Source organism: Pantherophis guttatus, chromosome 7, assembly GCF_059756535.1.
Source record: "Pantherophis guttatus breed Tessera chromosome 7, ASM5975653v1, whole genome shotgun sequence".
Lineage (NCBI taxonomy): Eukaryota > Metazoa > Chordata > Lepidosauria > Squamata > Colubridae > Pantherophis > Pantherophis guttatus.
The window spans coordinates 7769312-7794571 of record NC_142069.1 but is presented as its reverse complement, the minus strand read 5'-3'; the positions used below and the strand labels follow the sequence as shown (position 1 = coordinate 7794571).

At 42.1% G+C, this 25260-nt stretch overlaps 1 protein-coding gene across 13 annotated transcripts in view; it reads right to left on the bottom strand.

Annotated features, from left to right (window-relative positions):
• The window catches only part of CELF2 (CUGBP Elav-like family member 2), a 650307-nt gene extending 626489 nt beyond the window's left edge, over window positions 1–23818 (bottom strand). For 9 of the 13 annotated variants that reach the window (XM_087873607.1, XM_087873633.1, XM_087873638.1 and 6 more), the window contains exon 1: window positions 23179–23700. In XM_087873607.1, the coding sequence (XP_087729733.1) occupies window positions 23179–23231 (53 nt within the window). In that variant the 5' untranslated portion in view covers window positions 23232–23700. Of the gene's footprint in view, window positions 1–23178 lie in introns of all 13 variants that reach the window. The other 4 variants (XM_087873611.1, XM_087873614.1, XM_087873639.1 and 1 more) reach the window with 4 other exon arrangements.
• Window positions 23819–25260: the final 1442 nt, after the last annotated feature.

The window sequence follows — 25260 nt, the reverse complement described above, 5'->3', positions numbered from 1 at the left end:
TCCACTCCACTCCACTCCACTCCACTCCATTCCACTCCTGTTCTGTTCTACTCTACTCTACTCTACTCTACTCTACTCTACTCTACTCTACTCTACTCTACTCTACTCTACTCTACTCTACTCTACTCTACTCCACTCTACTCCATTCCATTCCATTCCATTCCATTCCATTCTTCCCATTAACAGGACTGGGATCCAATAATTGTTTATTTCATGATAAAACGTTCAGTACCTCAACCTTACATAACCTCCGAATTCAAGGCCCTCTTCACTTCTACAGTTAGCAAATTTCCCCACAAAGAGGCAGGAAGCAGTTAGGATAAGTGCATAACCTTAATCATAAAACACTTTCTATTTACGCTCGCTGGCTGTTGCTTCTCTTTCCATTCCTCCTACCCCTTTATATCTTACTATCTCCAAATACAATCCACTGGCACTCCTTCCCCTTTCAAGGACTTGCAGAATAAATAATCTTAAAAGGCCCCTTTTAAGAAAAGAGAGAGGGCGAAAACTCTGCTGTGTTTTGTCTTTACGTGCCAAAGTTTTTTTGGCTGTCCTAAACTTGCCTGTAAGGAAAGAGAAAGGGGGAGGGGGGGAAACACCCCACAGTTGCAGGAAAGGAAAATGGAAAAGACAGCCTCTGTAACATTACTAGGAATCGTCCGATTTGCAAAAACAACGTCGTAATCCTAGAAACATTTTAATTGCATTTGTTATTTTTGAACGGAGAACTCTTCTAGCTGATGATATATGAGCTGTTATCCTGACACGCGGCCAGTTGTCTGTACTACAATATTTTTTAAGACCCAAAGATTAGTATATTGGAAGAACATGGGGAAAAATATGATGACCTCAAGGTCTAAGCTAACATCAAAATGTTTCATAACAAGCCTCTAATGCCAAAAGTGAACCCAGCCAACAAATGTGAACTCAGCCAACGAAGAAGAACGGGTCAACGGGTCAACCTGTTCTCCAAAGCACCTGAAGGCAGGACAAGAAGCAACGGATGGAAACTCATCAAGGAGAGAAGCAACTTAGAACTAAGGAGACATTTCCCGACAGTGAGAACCATTAATCAGTGGAACAACTTGCCTCCAGAAGTTGTGAATGCTCCAACACTGGAAGGTTTTTAAGAAGAGATTGGACAGCCACTTGTCGGAAATGGTATAGGGCCGTGATGGTGAACCTATGGCACGGGTGCCAGAGGTGGCACGTAGCGTTCTCTCTAATGGCAAGCGAGCCATTGCCCCAGTTCAGCTGTGCTGCGCAAGTGCGTGTACCTCCCGCCAGCCAGCTGGTCTTCGGGTCTCTGTCATGCATGCGCAGGGGCGGGGTGCGTGCGGAGGCAGCACGCACACATGCACAAGGGAGCATGCAGGGGATCGCACGCGCATTGCATTTTTGGGGTTTGGGCACACTTTGGGCACTTGGTCTGGAAAAGGTTAGCCATCACTGGTATAGGGTTTCCTGCCTGAGCAGGGGGTTGGACTAGAAGACCTCCAAGGTCCCTTCTAACTCTCCTCTCCTCTCCCCTCCTCTCCCCTCCCTTCCCCTCCATTCTATGTTCCATTCCGTTCCATTCCATTCCATTCCATTCCATTCCTAATTGTAATTGTAATTGTAATTATAATTGTAATTGTTATTCTAATTGTTATTCTAATTGTAATTCTATTCCTAATTCTAATTCTAATTCTAATTCTAATTCTAATTCTAATTCTAATTCTATTCTTAACTCTAACTCTAACTCTAACTCTAACTCTACTCCACTCCACTCTAATTACATTCATTCTAATTCTAATTCTATTCCTAATTCTAATTCTAATTCTAATTCTAATTCTAATTCTAATTCTAATTCTAATTCTAATTCTAATTCTATTCCTAATTCTAATTCTAATTCTAATTCCAATTCTATTCCTAATTCTATTCCTAACTCTAACTCTAACTCTAACTCTAACTCTAACTCTAACTCTAACTCTAACTAACTCTAACTCTAACTCTACTGTACTCCACTCCAATTCCATTCATTCTAATTCTAATTCTATTCCCAAAGCTGATCCAAAAAACTTTAGAACTTGAGTGAAAGTGAGAGAAATACAATGGTGTGTGTGTGTGTGTGTGTGTGTGTGTGTGTGTGTGTGACACTGAACCCTATTTTTCACAAACAATGTCGGGGGATGGAGTGAATCAAGAACGAAGGGATCAAACCCCCGTTTACACCCACATTTCGTGCAGTAGCTTCATTCAAGGAGACAATCCTTCTGCCACTCCTGGTTTATGACAAAGAGGAGAAACATCCACGTTGCCATTAGAGCTCCGATGCCGCTGGAGGAAAAGCTTGCAGCCCCCCCAGACCCCCCCCCAAAAAGGCATTTATTCACTTCTGTCACCCAACGCTGGCCAAAAGAATTAGGCACTTAATGTTTCCCGGAGAAACCCGGTTGACTTAAAGCCAGTCGGTGCCCACGTTTGAAGCATACACATCTCCGCTGGGACAGCAATGTGATTCTTGGCTCACATTAACTATGACCTAACAGCGGCCTCCAAGCCATCATTGGCAGGAACATGAGCGCTCTTGCTTACAGACCTGGAAGATGCATCGCAACTTTAAAGGCTTCTAAAAAGACTGGAAGGGTGTGTGGGAACGGCCTTGGGAGACAGGATGGAAGAGCCACAGCTTAAACAGAATAACAGAGTGAGAAGGGATCTTGGAGGTCTTCTAGCCCAGGAATTAGGATTAGGATTAGAATTAGAATTAGAATTAGAATTAGAACAATTAGGACCTTGAAGGTGTTCTAGTCCAGAATACAATAGGATTAGGATTAGGATTAGGATCAGGATTAGGACTGGGATTGGGATTGGGATTGGGATTAGGATTGGGATTGGGATTGGGATTAGGATTGGGATTGGGATTGGGATTAGAACAACAGAAGGGATCTTGAAGGTGTTCTAGTCGAGAATAAGATTAGGATTAGAATTAGAATTAGAATTAGAATTAGAATTAGAATAACAGAAAGGACCTTGAAGGTGTTCTAGTCCAGAATACGATAGGATTAGGATTAGGATTAGGATTAGGATTAGGATTAGAACAACAGAAGGGAGCTTGAAGGTGTTCTAGTCCAGAATAGGATAGGATAGGATTAGGATTAGAATTAGAATAACAGAGTTAGAAGGGACCTTGGAGGTCTTCTAGTCCAACCTCCTTGCTCAATCAAGAAACGGCTTATACCGTTTCAGACAAACAGCCTTTTTTCTTTAAAAAAATCTCCAGTTTTGGAGCACCCACAACTTCTGGAGACAAGTCGTTCCACTGATTACTGGTTGTCCTTGAATTACGGCAGCAGCTGAGTCCAAAAGTGGCCATTGGTTAATTGCAAAAGGTAGCTTTACTCTGAACAGTTTATATCCACTGAGATAACACCCTTAAGATAAATTTGTCTGGCTTTTTTTACTGCGAGCACACTGACCCACATTAAAAATGAAATTCTGTTGTCAGCACTTAAAAGAAAGTGTATATCTACCCAAACCTATACGTAACACACATATACATACACAATTGCTATGTAACACCATATTATTTAACACCATACTATTTAAATATTATTATTATAATTATTATTATTATTTATTGAATTTCTATACCGCCCTTCTCCCGAAGGACTCAGGGCGGTGAACAGAATAAGATTTCATATACATATAATAATATTTTATCTTTTTTATTTTTTATAAACAGTAAATAATAAATTGAGTCAACTTAGTGTATCTGCTAAGACCTTGGCATAGAATTTAGATGTTTATGCTAGCCCTGCTTGTTGAAACAGAAAGGTCTTCAGGGCACGTCGGAAAGTGCGAAGATCTGGGATTATTCGTATTCCAGGAGGTATTTTGTTCCAAAGAGTAGATGCCCCCACAGAGAAGGCTCTCTCCCTTGGAACTACTAGACGACATTTTTTTAATGATGGTACTATGAGTAGGCCTACCCTGTGAGAGCGTATTGGTTGGTGGGAGGTTATCGGTTGCAGCAGGTGGTCTCATAAATACTCAGGTCCTAAACCATGGAGCACTTTAAAGGTAAGAACCAACACCTTGAAGAAATATGAACATCTTGCCTTTCCCAGGTCCTTGGGAAGGACTTGATAGGTGGACAGAAATACCAAACCCAGTCTGAACAATCTGGCTGACTGCAATGAACAATAATAATCAAGATAGGAGGCCTGCAGTGGTGGGTTCCTTCCGGTTCGGGCGATTCGGTAGCGGTGACGATATGATGTCACCGAACCGCATCTCTTTGTCCGGGAGCTGGGCCCTCCCGCCTTCCCCTGCCTTATTCCTACCTATATTTCTTCTTTTTTTAGCCCAGCTGATAGGTGCGGCAGAGTGGATTGCCACACATCAGCTGGGCAGATACGTAACGCGCTTGTGTGGAGCGCGTGCACGAAGAGAACCGGTAGTAAAGCCGATTGGAACCCACCACTGGAGACCTAGCAATACTTGGAGACAGTAGAAGAGAAGAGAAAGAACTGGAGAAGGTCACAAAATAAAAAGACCTGCAAATAGAAACAGAACGACGGTAGCAAAAAAAAAAAAAAGAAAGAAGCAAAAGGAAGTACCAATAGTAATAGGTACTTTTGGCGCAATCCAAAAACATCTGGAGCACTTCTTGAACACCATTGGCACTGACAAACCTTACTGATCCCTTTCTGATCCCCAATTCTCTGCTTCTCATTAGCTATCTTCCAAGTCACTCTCCTGACTTCTTTTCTCGTCAGTTCACAGGAATGTTCCCCCCCTTCATTTCCAAGGAGACCAAGCTTCAAAGGGATTTAGCAGGCAAAAGTTCAGGCTTTATCTCCCTCTTCTATGTCGGCACTGAGACGCTGACAACCATCAGTCAATTGCAAAAGGCAGCGCTGCTTGGAACAGCTTACATCCAATGTGATAATACCTTTAACACCATAAAACAGGGGTGTCAAACTCAAGGCCTGCGGGCCGCTTTCAGGCTGCGATGTGGTTGGATCTGACCCACGGGGCCATTCTGGAAAATGTAAGGAGCCAGCTCGCGTCACTTTGGCCTGGTCTACCCAATGCGAAGAGGAAACATCGGGTCAGTGTGGCTTCGGCCAGGTCTACCCAGTGCAAAGAGGAAACATGCCAGCAGTTTGGGGAGTGATGTCAAGATGGCCACGCCCACCCAGTTGGCCATGCCCCATGAGTGACCTCAAGCTTCCCACGCCCATCCAGTTGGCCACACCCACCCAGTCAGCCACACCGCCCCCCCTGGCCCCCCGAGGTCAACCACAACCCTGATGCGGCCCTCAATGAAATTGAGTTTGACACCACTGTCATAAAACATCCCCATCTGCCGATCTCAGGTCCTTGGGAGGTGGACAAAAATACCAAATCCAGGCTGAACCTCCAGCTGACTATGCAATGAACCATAACAATCTGAATAGCGGGCATGCCAATCCTGGTGCAATCCTAAAACATTTGGAGCACCTCTTGAACACCTCATCGGCACTGACACATTTAATCTTCTGTCAATTGCAAAAGGCAGCTTTGCTTGGAACAGCTTACATCCTGCGACGGTATCTGTAACACCACATCTGCCTATCCCGAGTCCTTGGGAAGAACTCGAGAGGAGGACAAAAATGCCAAATCCAGTCTGAACATTTGGCCAGCTGTGCAACCAATCATAATAATACCTTTTTAAAAAGGAACATGGGACGGAGTTGTTCTCTCAAAATTAAAACGATATTCCCCTTGTACTTAAAACGTTCTAGTCTCCTTCTGAATATGGACAAGGTTTTGTGATGCTTCTGAAGGAAGGGATATTAGACCCAGAAAAGAAGTTTTTTTTAAAAAAAGGACCCATCCCTTCCATTTATTTACATAACAAAATAGCAGCTTGGCCCGGTGAAGAGGTTTCTATGTTTCTGATTTGCGTAGCAACCAAAAATAAATGCTAGATATATTGTTCAGGGACAGACAAAATCCATTTTTTCCAGTCCCACACGCTGACCTTGAGTCGCCTGGAGACATTTAAATCTCTTGGCCAATCTAATGCATCTTCCATGTGCATTTTCCATTTAAATCCTCGGAAAGTAGACACGCCCTGCCTAATTCTCCTGCATCACCATTCCTGTAAGGCTGCATTGGAGAATCTTTCAGGCTTGACATGTCAAAAACTGGGGGAAATGCCTAACTTTACTCTGCTGGCCTCTCTCTCTCTCTCTCTCTCTCTCTCTCTCTCTCTCTCTCTCTCTCTCTCTCTCTCTCTCTCTCTCTTTCTCTGTCTCTCTCTCTGTCTGTCTCTCTGTCTCTCTCTCTGTCTGTCTCTCTGTCTCTCTCTCTCTCTCTCTCTCTCTCTCTCTGTCTGTCTCTCTTTGTCTCTCTCTCTCTGTGTGTGTCTCTCTCTCTGTCTCTCTGTCTCTCTCTCTGTGTGTGTGTGTCTCTCTCTGTCTCTCTCTCTGTCTCTCTGTCTCTCTGTCTCTCTCTCTCTCTCTGTCTCTCTCTCTCTCTCTGTCTCTCTCTCTGTGTGTGTGTGTGTCTCTGTCTCTCTCTGTCTCTCTCTGTCTCTCTCTCTGTCTCTCTGTCTCTCTCTCTCTGTCTCTCTTTGTCTCTCTCTCTCTGTCTCTCTGTCTGTCTGTCTCTCTCTCTGTCTCTCTCTGTCTCTCTCTGTCTCTCTCTGTCTCTCTCTCTCTGTCTCTCTCTCTCTCTGTGTGTGTGTCTCTCTCTCTGTCTCTCTCTCTGTCTCTGTGTCTGTTAAAACCAGGAAGTAACAATGTCCAGGTGGGTGGGCAGAGCCTTGTACTGCCACCGCTACCGGTTCTCCGAACCATCACCTGCCGCTACCACCCCTGGACCAGGTGCAACTGAACAAATGTGTCAGTGTGACTTCTTTCCTCTTTTTTTTTTTTTAAACTAAGGATGTCCTGTTTTACCAAAAATTTTGGAAACTTTGCAGCAATTAACAGAAATAAAACCCACAACTATCATTAACCACTTTCAGTTGCCAAATTCAACTGTGTATCTATTGCCCACCTGGAGAGTCCTCTGTTGTGTGTTTTTAAGACCAAGGAGTAAATTAGATGGAACATTTTTAAAAAAAATCTCCGTAATAAGAATGGATGAGAGAGAAAACACTGGAATTAAATCCCAGACAAAGTGCTTATTTATAAGAAGAAAACAGGGTTCTTGGATGGAATTGAAACCTGTGTTTAGGAATACCCCAGCTGTCACTGGATTTCCAACTGGCAACTGTACCAAGGAATGCTTTTATTTTATTTATTATTTTATTTATTTAATTTGTATACCGCCCTTCTCCCAGAAGGGACTCAGGGCGGTGAACAGCCAGAATTAAAAATACATAAAATACAAAAGTTAAGATAATTAAAAGAATTAAATCAGTCGGCCTCCCAAATTTAAAACCCCCAAGTCTATAAAATTTAAAATCCCATTAAAAACCATTTAGGCTAGGCTAGTTTTGCACAACTGCAGGAAATTCTCGACTTACAACCATTCATTTAGTGATGGTTTAAAGATACAATGGCTCTGAAAAAAGTAACTCTTATGACCACTTTTAACTCCCCCCAAAAAAGATGTTGAGACTTTGCAAAAAGTGCAAAAAGGAACAACTAAGATGATTAAGGGCCTGGAGACTAAAACATATGAAGAACGGTTGCAGGAATTGGGTATGGCCGATCTAGAGAAAAGAAGGACTAGGGGGTGACATGATAAAGGTATTCCAGTATTTGAGGGGCTGCCACAAAGAAGAGGGATTGCTGTTACCTTCCCACCAAAGTGGTACCTATTTATCTACTCGCATTTGCATGCTTTTGAACTGTTAGGCCGGCAGGAGCTGGAGCAAGTAACGGGAGCTCACCCCATCACGCGGCGCTTGGGTCTCGAATCTGGGCTGCCAGCTTTTCATCTGATTGGCTCAGTATCTTTAACCACGGAGCCAACGTGCCCTCTTAGATAACCATTAAAGTCCATTTCAATCCATGCATTGTAAGAGCTGAATAACATCTTTGAAGCGGATGGAATTTTTTTTATGATCTGAAGTTGCAGTTGCTTCATGCTGCTATAGAATAGAATAGAATAGAATAGAATAGAATAGAATAGAATAGAGTAGAGTAGAGTAGAGTAGAGTAGAGTAGAGTAGAGTAGAGTAGAGTAGAGTAGAATAGAATAGAATAGAATAGAATAGAATAGAATAGAATAGAATAGAATAGAATAGAATTCTTTCTTGGCCAAGTGTGATTGGACACACAAGGAATTTGTCTTGGGAGTATATGCTCTCAGTGTACATAAAAAGACAAAATACATTCATCAAGAAACATAAGGTACAACACTTAATGGTAGTCATAGGGTACAAATAAGCAATCAGGATACGATCAATATCAATATAAATCTTAAGGATACCAGCAACAAGGTTACAGTCATACAGTCATAAGTGGAAGGAGATGGCCGATGGGAACAATGAGAAGATTAATAGTAGTATAGACTTAGTGAATAGTTTCACAGTGTTGAGGGAATTATTTGTTTAGCAGAGTGATGGCATTCGGGAAATAACTGTCCTTGTGTCTAGTTCTTCTGGTGTGCAGTGCTCTACAGCGTCGTTTTGAGGGTAGGAGTTGAAACAGTTTATGTCCAGGATGTGAGGGGTCCGTAAATATTTTCACAGCCCTCTTTCTGACTCGTGCAATATACAGGTCCTCAATGGAAGGCAGGTTGGTAGCCATTGTTTTTTCTGCAGTTCTAATTATCCTCTGAAGTCTTTGTCTGTTTTGTTGGGTTGCAGATCCAAACCAGACAGTTATAGAGGTGCTGATGACAGACTCAATAATTCTTCCATAGAGCTGGATCAGCAGCTCCTTGGGCAGTTTGAGTTTTCTGAGTTGGCGCAGGAAGAACATTCTTTGTTGTGCTTTTTTTATGATGTTTTTGATGTTAGGTGTCCATTTTAGGTCTTGAGATAGAATAGAATAGAATAGAATTTTTTATTGGCCAAGTGTGATTGGACACACAGGAATTTGTCTTGGTGCATAGGCTCTCCGTGGCCAGGGGGGCTTTTTATCAGGTTTGCCTGATACACCACTTGCGCCCCTTTCTGGATCGGGACTCCTTGTGCATGGTCACTCATGCCCTCGTCACGTCACGCCTGGACTACTGCAATGCTCTCTACATGGGGCTCCCCTTGAGGAGCACCGGGAGGCTCCAGCTGGTGCAGAATGCGGCCGCATGGGTGATTATGGGAGCGACGTGGCGCTCCCATGTAACACCTCTCCTGCGCGAGCTGCACTGGCTCCCAGTGGTCTTCCGGGTGCGCTTTAAGGTATTGGTTCTCATCTTTAAAGTGCTCCATGGCTTAGGGCCAGGATATTTGCGAGACCGCCTGCTGCTACCGGTAACCTCCCACCGGCCAATACGCTCTCACAGAGAGGGCCTCCTCAGGGTGCCATCGGTCAGGCAATGTCGGCCGGCGGCCCCCAGGGGGAGAGCCTTCTCTGTGGGGGCACCCACCCTGTGGAACGAGCTACCTCCTGGAATACGACTGATCCCGGACCTCCGGACCTTCCGTAAGGCCCTGAAGACTTATTTATTCCACCAAGCCGGCCTAGCCTAAATGGTTCTTAATTGGGATTTTAAATTTTATAGACTTGGGGGTTTTAAATTGGGAAGCCAATGATTTAATTCTTTTTAATTATCTTAACTTTTGTATTGTATGTATTTTTAATTTTGGCTGTTCACCGCCCTGAGTCCCTTCTGGGAGAAGGGCGGTATACTAAATAAATAAATAAATAAATAAATAAATAAATAAATAAATAAATAAATAAATAAATAAATAAATAAATAAATAAAAAGATACATTCATCAAGAATCATAAGGTACAACACTTGATAGAACTTGAGATATAGGAAGTTAATCTCCCATTGAGAAACTCTAGAAGTGCATTAAGACCAGGCAGACACATGATAATCTCTCCAGAACCTGGAACTACAACTCCCACAGTCTTTTGGCTTGGGGATGGAACTTTATGGCGGGCTTTATGGAAAGGTGCCAGGTTATTGACCCAAATAGGAGAGCATTTTGAAAACCAAAAGAATATGTCTTTTTAATCACGTTTGAGTTAATCAGGACTGCTATTGAAATCCCAGTTGTTTGCATTCTCTTTTCACCTATTCATTTCCTCCTCAAGGTAAAACCGTTCAGAAAATTAAAGTGACTCTTGAACTCGCAGCCCTGCTAAATTTTATTAAAAAGTATGTTTCAAATAAGAGCCAGAGTTTCCACACTGTTAATTTAACAATGAAAGCAAACAGCAGTAAAGAAAAAAAGAAAAAAAGACAACCCTGTCATTTTTTTTTTTAAGGGAAATGTTTTGAATTCCTGACTGTAGGAGCTATTAGCCAGTGGAACAGGCTGCCACATGAAGTGGTAAATTCACCATTGCTTGAGATCTTCAAACAGGTCACCTGTCAGAGGTGCTCTAATAAAATGTGCACTGATCAGGGCGTTGGACTAGATAATCTCCAAGATCCCATAGAGGTAGTCCTCAATTTACAACCGGTTGTTTAGCGTTCGAAGACCAAAAATTCCACCTACCTGGAAAAAAGGGGGATTTAGAATGGCCACCCCACCCCGACAGTCACAAGTGTCACATGACACTTTGTGGACTCAGCCACATGATCTCATTGGTTGCTGCTATTTGAAACTTCCTAAACTCACTTCCATGTTTTTTTGGCAAAGCTGCATCCAAAGTGAACAATTTGTTTAGACTAATGATTGCCGTGTTCGCTTAACAACTTCAGCAAAAAAATATAGTAAAGTTGGGCTGGTCATGTGACTGACCTTTTCACAACTGTTACAACTCTACAATTGCTAGAACTTAGGACTGTAATAGGCAGTCTCCATCATGGTTCCCCTCGCACATATATGCTAGCCATTCCTGACTCTAGGGGGCGGTGCTCATCTCTATTTCAAAGCCGAAGAGCCAGCGCTGTCCGAAGACGTCTCCGTGGTCATGTGGCCGGCAGGACTAAATGCCAAAGGCGCATGGAATGCTATTACCTTCCCACCAAAGGTGGTCCCTATTTTTCTAATTGCATTTTTTACGTGCTTTCGAACTGCTAGGTTGGCAGAAGGATGGGACAAGTAACGGGAGCTCATCCCGTTACGTGGCACTAGGGATTCGAACCGCTGAACTGCCGACCTTTCGATCGACAAGCTCAGCGTCTTAGCTACTGAGCCACCGCGTCCCTTAACTCTGATTATATGATTTTATATTTATATTTATAAAATCGTATAAACTCTGATTATACGATTTTATAAATACAAGCCGCGACCTCACCTTTTCTTAACGTATGCAAATATCATGCAAATCGCTCTTCTCAGGTTTAATTAAGCATTTCCTCTGCTCAACAATGCCCAGCAATCACCTGCTTTCACTCTCCTTCTTTATCTTTTGCAAAATAGATCTCGATGAATTTCAGAACACCATTTTCTATAAAAAGGTTTCGATTTCTAGGAGGATAACCTTTATCTGATCTCGGCTTCCATCTTCAATCACAGGCAGATTATGGGCTGGAGAAGAAGACTCCTTTTGCAGAAATGCCAAAATTAAGAAATAATTACTGGCAGAACTGCTGAAGCTAAAAAAAATAAAATTAAAAAATTGCTGTATCCTTTTGTTTTTCCTTCGGTCTGCAATCGCCCTCATCGGAATTAAACGCATGACCTGCCGAGAACAGATCAGGCATTGTTAATCCCCGATTCTTTTTCAAAAAAGGATGTGAACCTAATCCAACTTCAAGTTTACTGCTTCTTCTGTCTCAATAACCGGTTTTGATGAGGCTAACCAATTAAGGTCACGCTTTGGATGCACAAATGAGAAGTTAAATTTAAGAAGTTCACCGAACATGACCTCAAGATCCCTGGGCTGGGATGCTAGCCTCAGCTAAGAATTTCTCCCTCTCTGCTTACTTAACAACTTCCTATCACTAAAACTCCAAATATTTTAGACCAGGGGTGTCAAACTTGATTTCATTGAGGGTCGCAACAGGGTTGTGATTGGCCTTGGGGGGTGGGGGGAGCGTGGCCGGAGGCGTGGCCATCTTAATGTCACTCATGTCGGGGGGGCACCTGTGGCGATGGTCATGAGGGTGAAAAACGGTCGTAAGCAGGGATGAAATCTACTTACCTTTTCTACACATTCGGAAGTGTGTGTGCCATCTTCACGTCCGATTTTAGACCCTCTGCGCATGCGTAGACCCTTTTGCGCATGCGCAGAGGGTCAAAAACAGATTACTTCCTGGTTAAAACCAGGAAGTAACAACATCCGGGAGGATGGGCGGAGTCTCACATTACCGCCACTACCAGTTTGCCAAACCATGTGCTACCACCGCTACCGGTTCACCGAAACATGCACCGCCGCCACTACCGTTTTGCCCGAACCAGAGCGAACCGGTAGCATTTCACCCCTGGTCATGTCACATTTTTCAGGGTCCTTGTAACTTTGAATGGTCACTAAGCAAGCTGTTATAAGCTGAGGACTATCGATATTGTTATATTTTCAGCAGCGTTCCCAGTACAGCCGTTTTGTAACGCGGGGCTTAAATCCGTTGTTGCTTGGTGTTGGAACTTTCAAGGTCACCTGTTTAAATCACAGGCTAACCCCCCCCCCCAAAAAAAACTGTTCCTGGAGTTGTATTCTCACCTTTTCAGAAGATAAAAGAAAAGTCTTTAGCAGCAGGCAATCCTCTGTTCTTGTCATTGTTTCTCCTTCCCCTTATTTGGGGTGAAGAGCACGCTCTCAACATCAAAACAACTTTTCCAACTGAGTTTGGAAAAGATTCAGTTTTTTTTCTACAAGGAGGAGGATCGCTTTTATGTTCTAATAAGATTTTCGTGGCTTTAACAGTTAGTAAAGCCGGACACGGGGAGGGGAGGAGGAGGGGAGGAGGAGTAGGGAGGGCAAGAAAATCCACATTAGTGTTAACGGTTGTGCAGAGAGCAGTAGCCCTGATCAAGGAACTACCAACTCAGACAAAAGAGGCAATAAACAACAGCCTAATCAAGAAACTAACAAGAAGAAAACAACAGCCCCACCAACAATCACAGGGCAAGTTACTTGTATGTAAACAGAGCAAACCCCATACTCACTCACACTGAAGATGTTACCTAGTTGGGTAATGAAATGTCAACAAAAGAACAACCCAGCTCAAGGACCCCTCATTTCAACCCTGGGCTACAAATATTCTCCTTGAACTCCAACTATTCTCTGATTTTATTCTTTTAGCAAAAGAGCAGGGTCCTTGGGAAGAAAGGCTACAAATATTCTCTTATGTTGGAGAGAAAGAAGAAGCTGAATCTACCTATCTCTCTATCTATATCTCTCTATCTATATCTCTCTATCTATATCTATCCATCCATCATCTATCTATCCATCCATCCATCCATCCATCCATCCTCCATCCTCCATCATCTATCTATCCATCCATCCATCCATCTCTATCTCTATCTCGCTCTATCTATCTATCTATTTCTATCTATCTCTATCATATATCTATCCATCCTATCTCTCTATCTCTCTATCTCTGTCTATCTCTATATCTATCTATCTATCTATCTATCTATCTATCTATCTATCTATCTCTTTCTATCTCTATCACTATTTCTATCTATCTCTATCATATATCTATCCATCCATCCATCCATCCATCCATCCATCCATCCATCCATGTCTATCTCTATATCTATCTAATCTATCTATCTGTCTGTCTGTCTGTCTGTCTACTGTATATCTATATCTATCTATCTCTATTTCTATCTATCTCTATCATATATCCATCCATCCATCCATCCATCCACCCATCCATCCATCTACGTCTATCTCTATCTCTATCTCTATCTCTATCTCTAATCTATCTATCTATCTATCTATCTATCTATCTATCTATCTATCTATCTATCTATCTATCTATCTATCTCTATGTCTATCTCTATCTCTATCTCTATCTCTGTCTATCTCTATCTCTATCTCTATTTCTATCTATCTCTATCATATATCCATCCATCCATCCATCCATCCATCCATCCACCCATCCATCCATCTACGTCTATCTCTATCTCTATCTCTATCTCTATCTCTATCTCTATCTCTATCTCTATCTCTATCTCTAATCTATCTATCTATCTATCTATCTATCTATCTATCTATGTCTATGTCTATGTCTATGTCTATGTCTATGTCTATCTCTATCTCTATCTCTATCTCTATCTCTATCTCTATCTCTATCTATCTCTATCTCTATCTCTATCTCTATTTCTATCTATCTCTATCATATATCTATCCATCCATCCCCCTCTCTCTATATCTATCTATCTATCTATCTATCTATCTATCTATCTATCTATCTATCTATCTATCTAATCTATCTATCTATCCTATCTAGTCTGTCCTGTCTGTCTACCTACCTACCTAACCTAATTCGAAGCCTGCCCATTTCACTTACGAAGTATATGTGTAGGTTTGCACATTGTCCAGCTCTAAACACTTGCAGACAAGCCCTGACCGGAAAAAGAAAACACAAAAACACTGTAAAAAGAATTCCAGCAGTCTTGTTGCATACTGTTCATTATTTTTTAATTGTTTTGATTATTAAGTATTGTAAGCCACCCAACATTGGGAAGCTATACAAGTAGTCCTCGACTTCCACCCACCACCGAGCCTAAAATTTCTGTTGTTAAATGAGACATTTGTTAAGTGAGTTTTGCCCCGTTTTATGACCTTTCTCGCCACCGTTATTAAGTGACTCATTGCACTTGATAAGTTAGTAACTGGGTTGTTGAGTGAATCTGGCTCCCCCATTGACTTTGCGTGTCGGAAGGTCACAAAAGGAGATCACGTGACCTTGGGACAAAGCCATGGTCATAAATATGAATCAGTTGCCACGCATCTGAATTTTGATCATGTGACCATGGGGATGGTGCAATGGTTGCAACCGTGCAAAACAGTTGTAAGTCACATTTTTCAGTGCCATTGTAACTTTGAACAATCACTAAACGAATTGTTGTAAGTCGAGGACTACCTGTATGAAATCTAATAATAATAATAATGGCAAAAGAAAGTAAAGATATTACCAACAGATAGGATAGGTGCCTTGGGGGAAATCCCAAAACATCTGGAGCACCATTGAACCTCATCGGCATTGACAAAATCGCCATCGGTCAATTGCAAAAGGCAGCTTTACTGGCAACAGCTTACATCCTGTGACGATTATCTTTAACACCATCAAATTATCTACATCTGCTTATTCGCAGGTCCTTGGAAAGACTCATTGTGAACAAAAATGCCAAACTCAATCCAAACATCTGGCTGATTGTGTAACCAAGCATCCTGTAATAATAATTTCTAAGTGAATTCAATTGACTTTACCTTACAAACAGCCTGCCTTTAAGACAACACGTTAATTGCCAAGTGCAATCTGCCTCTTTACAACAAAATGCTTAAAATCATTTCATTTCATTTTATTAAATTTTCATTTTATTAAATTTGTATACCACCCTACTCCCGAAGGACTCAGGGCGGTGAACAGGCACGAAATAAAACACATAAATACAAAAGTTAAGACATGATTAAAACCCAATTAAATAATTTTTGCCTGAAACAATTTAAAACCCCCAATAATTTAAAACGAATTAAAATTTGAGTTTAAAAATTTAGAAGAAGGGGAAAAAAATTAGGCCAGGCCGGCCTGCTGGAATAGAAGTTCATCAGTTCTAATCTTCATTACTTTAAGCCTTGCTTTATCTTTATGCTGCTTAGCAGAGGTTGTGCGAACTCAGCCAATGCGGTAATTTGTCGTAGCTTGGTATATATTGCCTGAAGAAAATAATTCTTTTTTTTTTTTTAAAACTGAGCATGCAGTGTGAACATGGCCACAGTGAAAGCATACAATCGTAGCACGAGAGTCAGGAGAATGGGTGAGCCTTTCTTTGGGCTTTGGTGTGGGTTTAGGGCTGCCTATAGATTTTAACATCCATGTTCATTCCCAAGTCACGAGGCATCGTTTAAGGCAAAATGCTGTACTAATATGGTGGGTTTAGGTTGCCTGGCTAATCCAAAGGCAGAAAAAAGCCATGTTTGGGGATAGTATCCATGGATCCATTCTAGATGTTTGTTGACAAGACCTACTGTGTGTAAGGGATGCGGTGGCTCAGTGGCTAAGACGCATCCGGGAGGATGGGCGGAGTCTCACATTACCGCCACTACCAGTTTGCCAAACCATGTGCTACCACCGCTACCGGTTCACCGAAACATGCACCGCCGCCACTACCGTTTTGCCCGAACCAGAGCGAACCGGTAGCATTTCACCCCTGGTCATGTCACATTTTTCAGGGTCCTTGTAACTTTGAATGGTCACTAAGCAAGCTGTTATAAGCTGAGGACTATCGATATTGTTATATTTTCAGCAGCGTTCCCAGTACAGCCGTTTTGTAACGCGGGGCTTAAATCCGTTGTTGCTTGGTGTTGGAACTTTCAAGGTCACCTGTTTAAATCACAGGCTAACCCCCCCCCCAAAAAAAAACTGTTCCTGGAGTTGTATTCTCACCTTTTCAGAAGATAAAAGAAAAGTCTTTAGCAGCAGGCAATCCTCTGTTCTTGTCATTGTTTCTCCTTCCCCTTATTTGGGGTGAAGAGCACGCTCTCAACATCAAAACAACTTTTCCAACTGAGTTTGGAAAAGATTCAGTTTTTTTTCTACAAGGAGGAGGATCGCTTTTATGTTCTAATAAGATTTTCGTGGCTTTAACAGTTAGTAAAGCCGGACACGGGGAGGGGAGGAGGAGGGGAGGAGGAGTAGGGAGGGCAAGAAAATCCACATTAGTGTTAACGGTTGTGCAGAGAGCAGTAGCCCTGATCAAGGAACTACCAACTCAGACAAAAGAGGCAATAAACAACAGCCTAATCAAGAAACTAACAAGAAGAAAACAACAGCCCCACCAACAATCACAGGGCAAGTTACTTGTATGTAAACAGAGCAAACCCCATACTCACTCACACTGAAGATGTTACCTAGTTGGGTAATGAAATGTCAACAAAAGAACAACCCAGCTCAAGGACCTCTCATTTCAACCCTGGGCTACAAATATTCTCCTTGAACTCCAACTATTCTCTGATTTTATTCTTTTAGCAAAAGAGCAGGGTCCTTGGGAAGAAAGGCTACAAATATTCTCTTATGTTGGAGAGAAAGAAGAAGCTGAATCTACCTATCTCTCTATCTATATCTCTCTATCTATATCTCTCTATCTATATCTATCCATCCATCATCTATCTATCCATCCATCCATCCATCCATCCATCCTCCATCCTCCATCATCTATCTATCCATCCATCCATCCATCTCTATCTCTATCTCGCTCTATCTATCTATCTATTTCTATCTATCTCTATCATATATCTATCCATCCTATCTCTCTATCTCTCTATCTCTGTCTATCTCTATATCTATCTATCTATCTATCTATCTATCTATCTATCTATCTATCTCTTTCTATCTCTATCACTATTTCTATCTATCTCTATCATATATCTATCCATCCATCCATCCATCCATCCATCCATCCATCCATGTCTATCTCTATATCTATCTAATCTATCTATCTGTCTGTCTGTCTGTCTGTCTACTGTATATCTATATCTATCTATCTCTATTTCTATCTATCTCTATCATATATCCATCCATCCATCCATCCATCCACCCATCCATCCATCTACGTCTATCTCTATCTCTATCTCTATCTCTATCTCTAATCTATCTATCTATCTATCTATCTATCTATCTATCTATCTATCTATCTATCTATCTCTATGTCTATCTCTATCTCTATCTCTATCTCTGTCTATCTCTATCTCTATCTCTATTTCTATCTATCTCTATCATATATCCATCCATCCATCCATCCATCCATCCATCCACCCATCCATCCATCTACGTCTATCTCTATCTCTATCTCTATCTCTATCTCTATCTCTATCTCTATCTCTATCTCTAATCTATCTATCTATCTATCTATCTATCTATCTATCTATCTATCTATGTCTATGTCTATGTCTATGTCTATGTCTATCTCTATCTCTATCTCTATCTCTATCTCTATCTCTATCTCTATCTCTATCTCTATCTATCTCTATCTCTATCTCTATCTCTATTTCTATCTATCTCTATCATATATCTATCCATCCATCCCCCTCTCTCTATATCTATCTATCTATCTATCTATCTATCTATCTATCTATCTATCTATCTATCTAATCTATCTATCTATCCTATCTAGTCTGTCCTGTCTGTCTACCTACCTACCTAACCTAATTCGAAGCCTGCCCATTTCACTTACGAAGTATATGTGTAGGTTTGCACATTGTCCAGCTCTAAACACTTGCAGACAAGCCCTGACCGGAAAAAGAAAACACAAAAACACTGTAAAAAGAATTCCAGCAGTCTTGTTGCATACTGTTCATTATTTTTTAATTGTTTTGATTATTAAGTATTGTAAGCCACCCAACATTGGGAAGCTATACAAGTAGTCCTCGACTTCCACCCACCACCGAGCCTAAAATTTCTGTTGTTAAATGAGACATTTGTTAAGTGAGTTTTGCCCCGTTTTATGACCTTTCTCGCCACCGTTATTAAGTGACTCATTGCACTTGATAAGTTAGTAACTGGGTTGTTGAGTGAATCTGGCTCCCCCATTGACTTTGCGTGTCGGAAGGTCACAAAAGGAGATCACGTGACCTTGGGACAAAGCCATGGTCATAAATATGAATCAGTTGCCACGCATCTGAATTTTGATCATGTGACCATGGGGATGGTGCAATGGTTGCAACCGTGCAAAACAGTTGTAAGTCACATTTTTCAGTGCCATTGTAACTTTGAACAATCACTAAACGAATTGTTGTAAGTTGAGGACTACCTGTATGAAATCTAATAATAATAATAATGGCAAAAGAAAGTAAAGATATTACCAACAGATAGGATAGGTGCCTTGGGGGAAATCCCAAAACATCTGGAGCACCATTGAACCTCATCGGCATTGACAAAATCCCCATCGGTCAATTGCAAAAGGCAGCTTTACTGGCAACAGCTTACATCCTGTGACGATTATCTTTAACACCATCAAATTATCTACATCTGCTTATTCGCAGGTCCTTGGAAAGACTCATTGTGAACAAAAATGCCAAACTCAATCCAAACATCTGGCTGATTGTGTAACCAAGCATCCTGTAATAATAATTTCCAAGTGAATTCAATTGACTTTACCTTACAAACAGCCTGCCTTTAAGACAACACGTTAATTGTCAAGTGCAATCTGCCTCTTTACAACAAAATGCTCAAATTCATTTCATTTCATTTTATTAAATTTTCATTTTATTAAATTTGTATACCACCCTACTCCCGAAGGACTCAGGGCGGTGAACAGGCACGAAATAAAACACATAAATACAAAAGTTAAGACATGATTAAAACCCAATTAAATAATTTTTGCCTGAAACAATTTAAAACCCCCAATAATTTAAAACGAACTAAAATTTGAGTTTAAAAATTTAGAAGAAGGGGAAAAAAATTAGGCCAGGCCGGCCTGCTGGAATAGAAGTTCATCAGTTCTAATCTTCATTACTTTAAGCCTTGCTTTATCTTTATGCTGCTTAGCAGAGGTTGTGTGAACTCAGCCAATGCGGTAATTTGTCGTGGCTTGGTATATATTGCCTGAAGAAAATAATTCTTTTTGAAAACTGAGCATGTTGTGCGAACATGGCCACAGTGAAAGCATACAATCGTAGCATGAGGGTCAGGAGAATGGGTGAGCCTTTCTTTGGGCTTTGGTGTGGGTTTAGAGCTGCCTATAGATTTTAACATCCAGGTTCATTCCCAAGTCACGAGGCATCGTTTAAGGCAAAATGCTGTACTAATATGGTGGGTTTAGGTCGTCTGGCTAATCCAAAAGCAGAAAAAAAGCCATGTTTGGGGCTAGTATCCATGGATCCGTTCTACATTGTTTGTTGACAAGACCTACTGTGTGTAAGGGACGCGGTGGCTCAGTGGCTAAGACGCTGAGCTTGTCGACCAAAAGGTTGGCAGTTCAGCAGTTCGAATCCTTAGGGCCGCGTAACGGGGTGAGCTCCCGTTACTTGTCCCAGCTTCTGCCAACCTAGCAGTTCGAAAGCACGTAAAAAGTGCAAGTAGAAAAATAGGGACCACCTTTGGTGGGAAGGGAACAGCGTTCCATGCGCCTTTGGTGTTGAGTCATGCCAGTCACATGACCATGGAGACTTCTTCGGACAGCGCTGGCTCTTTGGCTTTGAAACGGAGATGAGCACCGTCCCCTAGAGTCAGGAACGACTAGTATATATGTGCGAGGGGAAACTTAACCTTTACTGTATGTAGGTCATTGGAGTAGAGGTTCTCCTGCTTAAGCAGTGGGCTGGATGAAAAGACTGTGAAGGTCCTGTTCTGTTCTGTTCTGTTCTGTCCCTAAGATCTGAATGACCAAGGGCTACAGAACAAGTAACGTCACTTCCCCAAGTTAAAGCATTGTTGGTGATGCTAATCACCCTCGGTCTTCCTCCACTCCCCAGCTTCTAAAGTAATGTTTCTCCATCTTGGCGACTTGAAGATGGGTGGACTTCAACTCCCAGAATTCTACCCTAGGAAACAAACCCACCATCAAGCTTCTAACAATGGCTAAAAGGCCTCTGAAAAGTTGAAGCCGAGGCCCTGGAAAACTTTCATCCTGGCTGAGCCTTTTTTTTTTTTTAAAGCAAAAAAAATACACACATCCAAATATGTACTTCTTCCAATCATCATTGTATATTTCAATGATGATTGAATCATCATTTCAAAAGATCTAAGCCCCAGAGCTCACTGTAACAGCTTTGCCAAAAAGGCATTAAGAGTTGTTAACCTAATCTTGCGAAGCTTCTTGTCCGGTAACATTGTACTGCAAACTAGGGCATACAAAACCTTTGCCAGACCAATTCTTGAATACAGCTCATCTGCCTGGAATCCACACTGTATAACAGACATTAATACAATTGAGCGAATCCAGAGATATTTCACGAGAAGAGTCCTCCACTCCTCTGTTCACAATAGAATCCCTTATGCCACCAGGCTTGAAATTTTGGACTTGGACAACCTAGAACTATGCTGCCTATGGTCTGACCTAAGCTTAGTACACAAAATTGTCTGCTACAACATCCTACCTGTCAATGACAACTTCAGCTTCAACCGCAATAACACACGAGCACACAATAGATACAAACTCAAGGTAAACTGCTCCAAACTCGATTGCAGAAAATACAACTTCAGTAACAGAGTGGTCAATGCCTGGAATGCCCTACCTGACTCCATTGTTACATCCTCAAACCCCCAAAACTTTAACCTTAAACTGTCTACCGTGGACCTCACCCCATCCCTAAGAGGTCTATAAGGGGGCATGCATTAGTGCACCAGCGTGCCTTCCGTCCCTGTCCTACTGTCCCCCTTTATTCGTACTCATTTCTTATGTATATGCTTATACCTGTTTATACTTATATGTTGATATGTTATGTTCATACTTATACTTGTTTTCTCATATTTATTTATTTAAATAAAATAAATAAATAAATAAATAAAATATATACCAGTGTTTTTCAACTTTCTCAACTTTGAAGGCGTGGGGACTTCAACTTCCAGAATTCCTTGCCTAACATGTTGACTGGGGAATTCTGGGAGTTGAAGTCCCCAGGTCTTCAAATTGACAAGATGGGGGGGGGAGGAATTCTGGTATACAAGGTAGGTTTTGAAAATTTCCATGGCAAATGCCAGCATTGAAACCTCACCCCTCCATGTGTAAATCCTCTACTCCACCTGGGTTCATTCACACAACATCCTTTCCCAAGTCGGTTCCCAAATATCAACACAATTTTAAGCAACACTAGTTTTTTTTAAAAAAAAATGCTTTCCATGTATCAAAAGGTAGCCAGCTGGGGTTTCATTTAATAGGATACACCAGGGATTTAAGGATTTGGAGCCCTGCCAGTCCCTAAAAGTCCTTTGCAAAGTGGGCAGCCCTCCCAGAATTTTTTTTTAAAATTGTCATCACAAAGTGAGTTAAATTGGGATTTTTTTGGAATCTTTCTGCCACAGGTTCAGTCTTCAGGGGATTAGGTCCAACCTCATCTCTCTCTTTTTTCATAAAAGAAATAAATAAAATTGTAAATAATAAAATAAAATAAAATTCCAACACCAAAAAAAGCAGAATCTTTGTGTAAGAAAAAAAAAAACAGGAAACATTTTATTCCTCGTACCAGGAATAGCTCCCCAAATCTTCCATGAAATTGAAAAGAATGGGACGAAATATATTTATGTAGCATTCAGGGACACTGGAAAAGTTCTTCCAACTTTCACTTTTTAAACGAAATCCTTTTTAGGGCTGGAAGAGAAACCACTTTCTCTTGATGGGGCTTTGCCCTTTAAATCCTCCCCGTCCTCCCCCCTCCCCGCTAGTAAAAACCTGTCCAAAGTCCTCCCCCCACCTCCCGAACTTAAAAAAAATGAAGAACTAATTGGAAACGGGGTGGGGGAGAGAGAAGGAGGAGAGAAGAGGAGGGGGGAAGGAGAAGAGTGGGGAGAAGAAAAGAGAGGAGAGCAGGAGATGGGGGAGAGATGGGGAGGGAGAAATAAAGAGGAGAGGAGGGAAGGGGGGAGAAGGAGGAGGGGGTGAGGAGGGAGGGGAGAGGAGAGGGGTGAGGAGGAAAGGGAGAAGTGGGAGAGGTGGGGAGGGAGGAATAAAGAGAAGAGGAGGGAAGGGAAGGGGAGAGAAGACAAGCAGGAGAGAGAGGGGTGAGGAGGGAGGGGAGAAGGGCTGAAGAGGGTGAAGGGAGACGGGGAGGAGGGGAATGAGAAAGGAGGGGGAGAGGGAGTTCACAAACTTCCCGTGGCCTAAGAGGTAACTTTCCCCGCCTCTCCCGGAGATTTCCCACCCCTCTTTTTTTTTTTTTAAGATAAGTTTGCAGTGACCGAGGTTGGGGTGGGGGGTTCACTCCAGGCGTTCGAGTACTTCGGATTTACTCAGAAGAAGCTGACCCCCTTCCCTCCCGCAGCTTCCAGCGCGAGAAAAGCAAAGAAAGTGACTTACCTTAAAACTTTCCAGCTTTTCAGAGAGTCCAAATCGGGGATGATAGAAACCATCGTTCCGTTTCTCTTTCTCTCTCTCTCTCTCTCTCTCTTTCTCTCTCTCCGTTTTAAACCCAAGCAGCTTCGGAGATGCGGCCGGGAAACTGGACCGAATTAGCCCAAAGCGGCCGAGAAAAGGGGAAAACGACGCGGGCTTCGCGCTTTCTCCCCGGCTCTCTTTCTCTTGCGCCTTCCTCCTTGGCGAAAGAAAGTAACCGGACTGCGACTCCCTGCTTGATAAAAGCCCAGGCGCGCTCTCTCTCTCTCTCTCGCGTTTTTGGAAAAGAAAAGCGAGCGGGGGAAAAAGCGCCCGAAGGCTCCAAGCGCTGCCCTTTCGCCACTTGCGCCGGCTTGACTCGACTCGGCTCGGCCCCCGCACCGTCCGCCCCTGGAGGCGGCGGGCACAGGCGAGGCTTAACCTTGAGGGAAGCGCCTTCGCCTCCGCCCGCAGCGGCTGCAGCTCGGTCCCCGATTGCTGCCAGCTGAAGAGTTGCTGTCCGCTGGACTGGGGGTGGGGGGCTACTTTTCACGGACTGACTTCCCGGCGCAACAGCGGGGATCAAGAGGCCAGAATTTAGGGGGAACCCCCTCCCCCCCATTTTGAGACACTCTAAAAACTCAAGCATCCTCCTCTTTTCCTCTTCTCTCTTCTCTTTTTCCTCTTCCTCGTCTCTCTTTTTACTATTAATCTTCTCTTTTCCCCCTCTTCTCTCCCTCTTCTCTTCTTCATTTCTTTTCTTTTCTCCTCTCCTCCTCTTCTCTTTTCTCTTCCCTTTTTACTTTTCAGCTCATTTCTTTTCTCTTTTTTGCTGTTAATCTTCTCTTTTTTCTCCTCTTTCTTTTCCCTCCCTTTTCTCTTCTTCTTTTCTCTTTTCTCCTCTCCTGCTTCACCTCTCCTCTTTTCTCTTTTTACTCTTCTGTCTTCTCTTTTTTTACTCTTAATCTTCCCTTCCCTTTTCCCTTCTCTTTTCACTCTTTTCTTTTCTCCTCCTTTATTTTCTCATCTTTCTCTCCTCTCTGCTCTTTTTATTCTTCTCTTTTCTCTCCTTCTCTTTTCTCCCCCCTCCCCACACACATTAGAAGTTGACCTGATCCTGATTCTTTCTACTTTTGCAGTAGGTAACAAGAGTTGTTCATTTTTTCAAGGTGCAAATCAGAACAGCCCAACCACACATCATTAATGTTGTTTAAGCAGAGAAGCAACACCTTCCCCATCAAAAAAATTGTAAGGCTGACAATTAGTCATCTTCAACAAGTATATAGGTGACACTCCATTAAAATGGGGTTGAGAGATAGAAGCTGAGCTGTATTGGCCTGGTTGCTACCACTTAGAAATGCCATGGTTAGGGGGCAGGTTGATTAAGGATTGTGTGCCATTGAGTCAATGTTGACTCTTAGCCACCACATAGATGGAATTTCTCCAGGTCCATCTGTCCCTAACCTGGTCTTTCAGGTGTTGTACTGGTGCCCTCACTGCCATGGTAACAGTGTCCATCTACATGCTGCTGGTCACCCTCTTCTTCTCCCTTTCACTTTACCCAGGATTCTGGACTTCCCTGAGGTTTGTATGGCTTGCCTGGATAGAAATTGATTGATTGCGTACAATCCAATTGTCAATTGTTAGAAACCACATAGACCAGCATAGTTGGCTGGAGAATTCTGGGAGTTGAAGTCCACAAGTCTTAAAGAATAGAATAGAATAGAATAGAATAGAATAGAATAGAATAGAATAGAATAGAATAGAATAGAATAGAATAGAATAGAATAGAATAGAATAGAATAGAATTCTTTATTGGCCAAGTGTGATTGGACACACAAGGAATTTGTCTTGGTGCATATGCTCTCAGTGTACATAGTGTACATAAAAGATATATTCGTCAAGAATCATAAGGTACAACACTTAATGACAGTCATAGGGAACAAATAAGCAATCAAATCCTATTAGGAAACGGTCAATATAAATCTTAAGCAACAAGGTTACAGTCATACAGTCATAAGTGGGGAGGAGACGGGTGATAGGAAGGATGAGAAGAGTTAGTGAATA